This window comes from Mus caroli, chromosome 18 (assembly GCF_900094665.2).
Source record: "Mus caroli chromosome 18, CAROLI_EIJ_v1.1, whole genome shotgun sequence".
Classification (NCBI taxonomy): domain Eukaryota; kingdom Metazoa; phylum Chordata; class Mammalia; order Rodentia; family Muridae; genus Mus; species Mus caroli.
In genome coordinates this window covers 8,485,294-8,496,334 of record NC_034587.1, presented here as the reverse complement: position 1 = coordinate 8,496,334, position 11,041 = coordinate 8,485,294, and the positions used below count along the sequence as shown (strand labels likewise).

Below are 11,041 nucleotides of genomic sequence, written 5' to 3'. Positions count from 1 at the left end.
GATGGAGCTGAGCTGTCTGTGATGGAGCTGAGCTGTCTGTGATGGAGCTGTGATGGAGATGAGCTGTCTGTGATGGAGATGAGCTGTCTGTGATGCATCTGTCTGTGACTTGGCCGTCTGTGACGCGGCTGTCTGTGATGCAACTGTCGAGGTAGGGGACAGACACCCTGGTGGCCAGACATTATTCCGCTTATCGCAAACAAAAGAGTGATGGCCTCCATATAAACCTCATTTTGGGTTCCTTTTCTGCTCTTTGCAGTCATGGCCATATGTGTTAGTCAAGTGTTCTAGAGCTAAGCTCCAGCCCCACCCTGAGTATTTGGATTTCTTACTCTTTTCATTCCTTGATTTTTCGAGCTGAGGACAACTCATTCCAAAGTCTTGTGTTCAACAAATAATGGGGGTTATTATTTTTTTTCCCAGTGCTGGGCCTCAAACTCAGGGCCTCATATATGCTAGGCAAACACTATACCAATAAGCCATATTTGCAGTCCTTGGTCTTTGTGACAGGGACTCCTACATAGCTCAGGCTGGCCTCAAACTTGTGAATCTCTCACCCTCCCTCCCTAATGCTGAGATTACAGGCATGCATCACCACATACAGCTAGCTATGAAGTTCTTGGTTTTTGAGGTTTTATGTTGCCCTGACTGGCCTGGAACTCAAAGAGATCCATCCACCTGCCTCTGCCTCCTGGATGCTGGGATTAAGCTGTGTGCAGCCATTCCGGGTTACCTGTTCAGCTTGAGTTAATAAAACAAAACATTCATCTCTTCAAGCCTGGCACCCACAAAGCACTCAGTTCCACCTTCTCATAGTTGCAGCTTTACCAACTTCTTACCAACTTCTTGGCAACATAATACCTGCCGCAGGAGTCCACACTTTAGTCTGGGGTTCTTCCTATTCTAAACCCAAAAAGACCCCCTCTTGCCCAGGGCTGAAGCACAAAACTTTCTCCTATGTGAGAGAGACTAGAACAACAGGCCTCCTCACAGTTCACCCACCTTCCAGGGACAAGCACCTGCGGGGTCAGGTGAGGGCTCATGGCTTCCTCCCCTCTCAGAGGCTGGCCTGTGACCTGTGTCAGGGGACAGTCCTTTTTAGCCTGAACAGTTGCAAGAAGAGGCTCAGCTCTGTTTTCTTCTGCACTTTTGCCTTACACAAAAACCTCTCACAGAATTTGTCAGAATTCAAATGTGAAGCCATCATGGTAATCTCATGCTTCTATCCAAGGTGCTTCCGAGTCCCTCCCAGGCCAGCTAGGTCCCTCGGTGTCACAGAGGGGCGCTGTTCCTCAGCGGCACTGGATGCTCTATGAGATCAGCTCAGGTCTTATGCTCGTCTGTTGTGGCTGCTTTGTTTTCTGATACTACAATACTGGCTCCACTGTATACACTTCTCAGTTTTGGGGTGCCTTTCTCTCATTTCTGTTTCAAAATTATGTTTCAAACTTATTGCTAGCTTAGTCTTATTGGCAAGGGCTCAGTCTGTAGACTGAGAAACTAGGCTGCGCACTTGCGGGAAGTCACTAGGAGGTCTGGGAAATATGTGCAGCAATGAGCAGGCACATACCATGCATCCATGCTGGGACAGTGATCAATATAGCTCAGGTGGGAGGCTGGGGGCCTGAGTCAAACACTCATCCTTCTCCTGAGGCAGGAGCACCAGAAACCTCAGCCACCATACAGATCCCTCCCTCAAAGCACATGACTAGAGATCCCTCAACCCAGTAGGCTGGGCCTGCAGCTTACCTCCATATCTGGGTACATCTACTCTGCTGTGCTCCCTGTAGCCAGGCAAAGGTGCTGCTCTGATTTCTGAAGGGTCAGCCCACCTCCTCCCATTCCTCAACCCCCAACCAGTTTCCCTCTCCTACCTCAGAAATCCAATTTTCTTCCTACATTCCTTTCCAGTTTTGTTTCACATAAGGACAATCCATCCACTCTTACTGATAAATCCTGGGGAGACAAGGAACCTCGGGCCTTTTGCTGGGCTCAGCTGGGCAGGTAGAGCAAGCATGCCTACAGCCTGTGGTTCTTACAGCTCTGATGTTCACCATTACCACCCATCTCAGATCTTCAGGGAAGCTGAGTCTCCTGACACTAGCTCATCACTCACGATAAGAACTTCTGATCCTGCAGTCTCCCTGGACTATAAATGTTCCTCTGGTTCTGAGGTGGGGGTTGGGGGCAGCTCCACACTGTACATTAGATCATCTATTAGCTACGCTATGCCCTCTTGATGCCTAACCACATCCGGGAACCTACAATACTGTGCTTGAATGGTCAGGGCTGGAAGTGGAATCCTATTAATTAGATTAGCCTCTTTGGCTTTGCCATTGATTTTTTGGGGGTAACTGTAGCCTTTTTGTGTTTATGTTATGGTTAAAAAATAACAGGACATTAATCCCAGCACTTAGGAGGCAGAGGCAGGCGGATTTCTGAGTTTGAGGCCAGCCTAGTCTACAAAGTGAGTTCCAGGACAGCCAGGGCTATACAGAGAAACCCTGTCTCAAAAAAAGAAACAAACAAACAACAGGACAAAACATCAAAATTAAATAAAGACTAAAAATTACAGTAGAAACAGGCTCAAAGAAAACAAAAATGGTGATTAGATGAATGTGGCACACTGAAGTGACAGGGAGCCAGGGAGGACAGAGTGATGAGTGACCCTGGCTGGGGAGCTGTGGTGGGAGCATCCACTCTAAGTCTGCAGACAGTATTTGCTACCTCAACTGTGCTGTTCTGGAACCATCATAATCGTTATAAAACTATGCTCCTTCTCCTGATAAGGCTCAAAAAAACAGGTATAAGCCTTAAGAAAGTAGGCCTTTAAAAACGCACTCCTTAGTGATATTCCACAAGATGTAAAATGCATTTTCTACCCTCAGAATCACAGGAATGCTGGGCTTTATTGAGCCTCTCTGAGAACCTGCTTAGCAATTTCATTTCGTAAGAATTGGAGTGTTAGTGAGATCATGCAGCCTTCTAGAAATCAAATCAAAGGCGGTGGGCCTGGCCCTCTGCTTTGGGATGGCATGTCAGCTAAGAGGAGCCATCCCTAAGGGGCGGGGAGAGCATCAGTGGACATCACAGGCCTCAGACGAATGGACGTCAGCCATCCTATCACAGGCGTGCGGGCAACTCCTCCAATCTCACCCTCTGCAGAGACCTATTATCTAGGTTGTTGTACTCTCTCAACCATAATTGTTACTCAGTGAATGGATGGAGAAAGCTTTCCAACAGACCCAGAAGGAGCCAAAGTCCAGAGTCTGCCCTCCTAAAGACTTACCTACAACACAGCCAAAACCAAGCTCAGGCACATTCCTGCCAGCCTTTACTGCCCAGCCCAGACAGAGCTTGTGAACAAGGAAACCAAGTCCAACAAAGCTGAAAACCACACGAAAGCAACTGTTTGTCTGGACACTGTTTTCTTTAAGATGTACTTGGGCCTATCCAACACATAGTTCTGGCCGGTCCAAGCCTCTCACGAGGCCTTTAGAACATGGATTCTCTAGATTCCTTTGGGTGATTCCAGAGATGTCGGGTGGAGATGTCTGGGGTGGGTGCTATCTGCTTTGAAAGCTTAGGTTTATCCCTGCTCAACTCTGGCCTCCTTCCCGGGGCCCTGGCAGCTCTGTGCTGGAGTGGTACCTGCCTTCCTGGTCACCTCCTCCCTCTGCCCTGTCCCCAGCAGCCTCAGCAGCTCTGTGCTGCAGTAGTACCTGCCGTTCTTGGTATCGTGCTGTCGCATATTCTTGATAAAATGAATTTTCTTGAAATTCTTTGGTCTGGGAGAACCTGAGAGTGTTCGACATCTGAAAAAGAAAAAAAAGAAAATGAACAAACAAAAAAGGTCATTTAAAAAATACTATCAGCCGCCACTGGACAACTGAGACATCTCCACACAAAGACAGGAAGGAAAGAGTAGACAAGTGGCTTGAGTCACCCAGAGGCTGCAGGAGTGAGTGGGGTGGGTGCTAATAAACACATACAGCCTGGCCAGCGCAAGGAAGCTTTAAAACCCAACAACAGACAACGTCCTCAATAATTCTGATAATATTTTATGAGTCTCTAAAAAGCTAGCTAATGAAAACTCTTTCCTCCATTACAACAATATAACCTAAATGGATCCCAAGGACATCATCAGTCTTTGTTGTCATCCAAAAGAAAGACTCGAAGTCAACACAGGCAAAGAGAACTGAAGGCGGCAACATGAAGAGACTTAGAGCTGAACAGATATGCAAATTTCACTTTCAAAACAGCCCTGAGTCATTTTTCCTCTGCAGTGGGAATTTGGCCTGAAAACCTTGGACAACTGCCCCAATCCAGACTCCACTTGGGAAGTCACAACTTAAATCTGAATGAGAATCAGGACCTAACTAGTTGCTGCTTTATTTTATTACTTCAGAATAAATTTTAATAAGTAAACATCTATTGAACCAAAGTGACCTGAATTTAAAAAAAAAAAAAAATTGCCTGGGATGAGGCAGCGTTGCCCCGTGCTTGCCCCGTGCTTCCCACAGACCAGGAGATGACGAGAGCTTACTGTGGACAAGGACTACTGAAATAACCTGGTAAATCCTACAAAATGACAAAACCACACAGACACCACTACCAAAGCCGAAAATCCCACCGCAAAGGGGCTGGAGTTTTGTCCTTTCTTGACCTTCTACTTAAGTCCTTCCTGACTATAGGATGTGAATAGGCTTCCACTATCGTATGTGAATGCCTGGAACCGGACACTTCCAAACTCAAGGTCTGGAAAAGCACCGTGCAGGTTCCCAAAGCCGCACGGAGCTCTGGGTGTGGATGTGGGTGGGACGTCATCGGAATTCAGTCAGTTCTGTCTTAAGGCTGCAGTGCAGGGAGCAGAGGGGGTGGAGGGGGCCGAGGGGCAGAGGAGTGGGGGGATAGCTCCACAGGAGGTAAAGTTGTAGTGGGTGGGGGTGAGGCACATGTGGGAACTAGACTGGGGAACAAGGAGGGTTCTAGCTATACAGAGCAACCCCAGTCTTTACTCCTCCCCCAGGGCAATTTCCAGAGAGGCCATCTCCATCTACCCCAACCAACCCTTCTATCAATCACTAGCTTTTCTGGAAGCCCATTCGTAGAGTAGAGATCACAATATATTTTTTAAAAATAAGACACTACCTAATTTGAATAATGCGAGCCCAAACCAAGGCAGACGTGTACTCTGGTGATATTTACTAGTGAGGCCCTTCCACAGGCTGTGTCCAGAGCAGAGAAGCGCCATTTCTCCTCCCCATCCATTACCATGGGCTTGGAAGCTTCAGCAGGGGCCACGCCCCTCCCAGCCTTCAACTTGGAGATTAGTATAACCTTGATTTATGACGCCTGGCCTTATAGGTCATGCAACGCTCTCAACTAAGTTATTACCAATACTTGCAATCCCCACTGTCATTAATAACTGTGAAAATTAAGTGATTATATACATTTATGGGTGTGTTTCATAAACTGCCAAGTAACCCATTGGAATGAATGTACTTAACACACAAATGTATACAGAGTCACATGCAAACTTCAAGTGCTGTGAGCAAGGTGTGTGTGTGGGGGAGTACCTACATTTTCTTAAAACAGCAGCTTTTATTAAAGGCTCTGAATTTATAGCTCTAAACGGAGGGTTTTTAGTTTTTTGGTTTGTTTGTCTGTTTGTTTGTTTGTTTGTTTGTTTAGAAGCCTTGCAGAGCTCTGCCTGAAGAACAGGCAGAAAAGGAGTTTGCCCCGCTCACTCCGTCCTACTCTTTAGTCTTCAGACTTCCTAGTTCTGGGGCTCATGAGGAACACAAACCCAGAACCCCAAATTGCCCCTATGCTGTTTCCAGAATCTAGGTCTACCTAAGTTTTCAACAGGTTGTCATTCCTTCTAAGCTCCGCCCAACAGTTACCTAGAAACAGCTAGGAAGGCCTGGCTTGCTATAAAAGGACTGTTTGGCCTCTCCCTCTCTCTCTGACTCTCTGCCCCTTTTCTCTCTCTGACCCCCTTCCCTCTCTCATCCCTTTCTCCATCTCTCCCCTCCTCCCCTCTCTCTCCACATGTTCCTGGCCAGCCTCTTCTCGCCTCTTTTCTCTTTCTCTGTCTTCCTCTGTTCCCTCTTTCTCTGCCTTCTCAACTCCCCTTCCCATGTTCCTAAATAAACTCTATTCTGTACCACACCCATTCTATACTACGCCTTTAAGTATGTCTGGTACCTGGGGGAGTGCGGAGGAACACCTCAGCATGGGCCCACTGAGGCAACTCCTCCTACCCCACCATACCACCCTATATAAAACATATCCCTGGTTTTCTAAATCACATCACTACGGTCCTATCAGAAGGTTCTAGAAGCATGAGGTTGCTGCTTAGAAAGGGATACTTAAAGCATAAATAAACAGAGGGTTCTGGGTAGGGCCCCACTCCCAAACCAGAGCTTGCTTCAGCCAGTCTGAGAAGAAGCAGGCCAAGAGCTAGAGGGCCTCAGGAGGTGAGCTCTCCAGCCTGTCATCAGATAAGCCCTGGATCCTTTTCCCAAGTTAAGGAGGTGGTAACAGAACAAAGGGGGGCCTCAGGCTCCTCCCCCCATGTCTGCACAGAAGGATCCTCATTCTTTGGGCTGCCATGTAGGCTGGAGGGCAGCAAAAAGGCCACAGGCAGCTGAGTGATAGCTGGGTAAGGACATGATGGAAATAATGATTTTAACAGTGGAAGCTCCAACACCCACTGCCAAGGCCCCAGCAGGCCAACCACACCTGCTCCAGGGAACTGGGAAAGATGTCCTAATGTCCTGCCAGTGGCCACCAGGCAGGCAGCAAACTCCTCAGCAAATACCCCCATTGTTGGAGTTCTGGGTGTGCAGGTGCTGTTTGAGAGAATGGTATTAACAGGATGCCGGCACAAGGATGCCCCATTAACCTGAGGTTCACCCAGCAAGCGGGTGGTGGTGCTGTTTTTAAAACAGCATTCAACCAAAACACTAGGGAGTCGAAGCTTTCAGAGCACTGTTAGCAACAATTGCCAAGGAAACTGGAATATGGGGCCTCAGGTGACATCAGGTTAGGCAAAGGAGCAACTCACAAAGCTGCCTGCCTTACCATGTAAATACCCACTTAAAAGCATACACTTTGCATCATGCAAAAGTAAATTGGGATAGAATTAAATTAAAAACTAATTCAATGACAGATTAGCTCTTCCTTGTTAGCACTGATTAGAGGATACGCTTAAATTATGCTAAAGTTTTAATAGGCACCTTGGAGGCAACTGTTTTACATGCTAACCTTAAAAGCAAGCTAGGCTCAGGCCCTCCCAAACCCACAGTTCCCAGAACATTTCCATGCCATTACTGGGACTTCTGTTATAGGCTTAAAAAAAATAAATCTCCCAAGATCAGCTTATTTGGGCCCTCCAGTTTTACAGGTGGAAGAGGCGAGGCTTATCTGATGCCGACTGAGTCCTACTTTCCCAACCAGCACCTTTTAATCAGCTCATTTCCTAGGAACAAGACATTTCTAAGTAAATATGAACGCCTTTGTTTGTTGCTGCTGCTTTTTTGCTTGTATGTACATATGCGCATACATACTGATTACAGGGGGGGGCACACATGGGCCACACAGCATCTGTGTGGAGATCCAGGACAGCCCCGTAGGTCCCAGGGATCAGATGCAGACCATCAGGACTGGTAGTGGGTGCCCTTACTCACGCAGCAGCTCATTGGCCCGAGAAGTTGTTTCATTTTGTTTGTTTGTTTGTTTTTAATTTTGTTTATTGTTTTGTTCTTTAAGTTTGTTTGGAGAAATAAAGACTTCTAAAATTATCTTGATTTAAGGTTGCTTTTAGATGTTACATTTACACAAGTTTCCTTTGAAATTCAGGACTATACTGTCACCAAGATTTGGGGGAAGTCAGTTGAAGCAGAATTAGCTGCCAGTCAGGGTAAATTCTAAGAAGAGGCTGCAGTGTAACAGAGCACTTAAGTCTCCCTTAGCCCCCTAACCTCCTAGGGACACAACAGCTCTGTCTTGAACCCCTGGTTGCCACACAACTGCAAACACTGGCTTCTGAAAGCACCTGAAAGATAGCCTTCACTGCCCTCTGTCCTTGCTGTCTGTCCCTGTCTGCTGCAGGTGGGGAAAGGGTTGGAGGTGGGGGGAGGGGAGGCTCAGATACAGTGGGTGGAGGTGGGGGAGGAGAGGCTCCCGTACAGATGACTTTACTGCTCTAAGGCCAAAGCCACTTCTTGCCACCTGAAAGCATTGTTTTCCCTCCTCCACGCTCATATTACTTGGACTAAAGCCAGTTCCTTGCCTTGTGCTTTAATTGAACTAAAGTGTGGCGCCTACTGGGGAAATGGCCTCAGAGACTACGTCCTTTGGAGCTTTCAGGACAGACTTCAAAAGTAGAGACCAGCCTGTCCAACCCTGCCCTTCCTGATGATGTCCGTAACTAGATTCACAATCACCTGACATCTAGGGCTTCTCAGACTGGCAAGGAACTGTCTCAGGATACCATTCTGCCCTCCAGTGACACTTCCCGGGCTGGGGCTGGGGGTGGGGGTGGGGGTGGGGGTGGGGGAGCTATGTCTTGGAATGCAGCCAAGCAGATGGGGCACAGATGCAGGTTTGGGAAGAGCTGATGCCAGTCTACAGGAGCTTCCAGCCTCCCCCGGGCCTTCTTGTCTGCCGTCTGCTTCACAGTCCTTGTGAAGCCCAAACATCTGCCGCCTCCTGCTTTCAAAGGTCTGAACCACACGTCTTTCCCTTGCCAGCTTAGAGTTGTGGGGAGAAGACCCAACACGCACATTTTCTCCTTCACAAGGAACGCCCGGCTGGACCTCTGCACAGATGTGGGCCAACGGAGAGGGCAGGACTAAGGGAGGCAAACCTGCCAGTCTCCGGCAATCGCTGTCATCCCAAAAATGTGTCTGGCCAGCACTTTTCTAATCCAGTAGGGAAAATGGAATGGAATGCTTTCAAACCCAAGGGAGCCTCTGCAATGATCTTCACCAGGTTGCCCCAGCAACTAGCTAGGGAATGACGTCATGGTCGCCTCCTAAGCAGATCTGGTTGCTTTCCCTGCTGAGAGTAAGGCCTAAGATCTTAAGTGCTGTGTAATGCCAGGGTTAATATGGGCCTTGCTTCCATAAACAGCCACTTTCAAGATGCAAAGGGTGGCTGGGCAAGATGCTTAGCTTGCCCAGAGGCTTAGCTTGACAGTGCCTTCCTGGTACCAACCACAAAGGCAACCACAAGAAAAACAGCCACCAAATCTGCAGGCAGACTGCCCTGCTCCAGTATATCAGTGGGTCGTGTCCGTCCTAGGTTTCACATGTCTTGAGAGTTGGGGTTCAACAATGACAATTCTTTGTCCTTGGGAATCAAATGTTTATTTTTAAAATTTAATTAGGAAGATCAAGAATTATAATCAGAGCTCCCAGGAACTAATCCACCAACCAAAGAGTACACATGGAGGAACTCATGGCTCTAGCTGTATATGTAGCAGAGGATGGCCTGGTCGGTCATCAATGGGAGGAGAGGCCCTTGGTCCTGTGAAGGCTCTATGCCCCAGTGTGGGGAATGCCAGGGCCAGGAAGTGAGAGTGGGGGTGGTGAGCAGGGGAAGAGGTAGGCGGTAAGGGGAGGGGGTTTCTCAGAGGGGGAACCAGGAACGGGGATAACATTTGAAATGTAAAGAAAGAAAATATCTAATAAAAAAGAAAGGAAAAGAAAAAGAATTAAAAAACCATCTGTGTACTAACAGCTCTTATAACATACGCATACATGAAGCATGGAAAACTTACCTCCGGAGAGGGGCATTCTCTTCAATATCTTCCAGGGTCTCCAAAGATGATCTCTGGGAGATGAGGCGACGTCTAGAGACCAAAAACCGGAGGTTAATAGTGTACAATAAAACTGATCAAACGACTGTGTAAATCTGTGACTATCACGAGAAGAAACCAGTATAGTCCCTAACTACACTCTAAACATCTGTCCTTAGCCCTACAGGGAAGTGTGGTTCTCACGCCTCTCCAAAGAAACTTCTCTCTGCCTCAGACAGAGGTCACCACAGCAAGTCACAACCAATCAAATGCTCAACTGTGGAGCCCAGTTCCAATGGATACAAAAAACACCCCACACACTAAAGCTCAGGGAAAATTGTGGGAGAGGGGACAGAAAGATTGTGAGAGCCAGACCATCAGGGAGTCTGCTGTGAGACTGTCTCCTAGAAACTTCAGAAGCTCCACCCACGGTCTCACCACCATGACGGTCTCACCACCATGACTGCCATAACATAACCCCAATAAATATGTGTGTGTGTGTATGTGGGGGAAGGTCTCAACTCTACCTACACAAAGAACTATAGGGAACTAAAGAATGCAGGAAGGTGGGAGAAATGTCTTCCCCAGAGAGGAGAACACGGACTGGTATCCAATACCAAGTAGCCAGACCTGAAGACATATGTATACATTGCACTTTATAGACCAAGCAGACTCCACTTATGTATTTAGGAATATATATGTATATGCATACACTTATATACATGAAGCAACGTGAAAAGGAAGAAAGGGGAGGGGGTGAGATGGCTTGGTGGGCTCAAGGTCGTCCGCCCCTGATGGGAGAATGGGCTCCACAGATTTGTACTCTAACAGCCACATGTCCTTGGTGGCACTTATGCCCCTGCCCTACCTGCTCATAATAATAATAATACATAAAATTAAAATGAAACACAAATTTAGACCACAGCTCTCTTCAGTGACGCCAGGCTCATCTTGCTTGCCTGCATCTTGACCACACCCCTCCGGGACAGGGACTCTGTAGTGATTGCACAAGCGGATGACCTGTTTCAAGCCTCAGTTGCCTCCACATGACAAGAAATTACAAGATGCTGCTTACAGCACACAGGGTCACTGGGGTACAGAGAGATGCTGCTTATAGCACACAGGGTCACTGGGGTACAGAGAGATGCTGCTTATAGCACACAGGGTCACTGGGGTACTGAGAGATGCTGCTTATAGCACACAGGGTCACTGGGGTACTGAGAGATGCTGCTT

At 47.6% G+C, this 11,041-nt stretch overlaps 1 protein-coding gene across 2 annotated transcripts in view; it reads right to left on the bottom strand.

Annotated features, from left to right (window-relative positions):
* Positions 1–11,041, bottom strand: part of Cables1 (Cdk5 and Abl enzyme substrate 1) — a 110,830-nt gene that overhangs the window by 52,855 nt on the left and 46,934 nt on the right. For both annotated transcript variants that reach the window (XM_021150771.2, XM_021150772.2), the window contains exons 2-3: positions 9,791–9,862; positions 3,723–3,815 (exon numbers count right to left, since the gene is read on the bottom strand). In XM_021150771.2, coding sequence (XP_021006430.1) covers positions 3,723–3,815; positions 9,791–9,862 — 165 coding nt within the window. The remainder of the gene's footprint in view (positions 1–3,722; positions 3,816–9,790; positions 9,863–11,041) is intronic.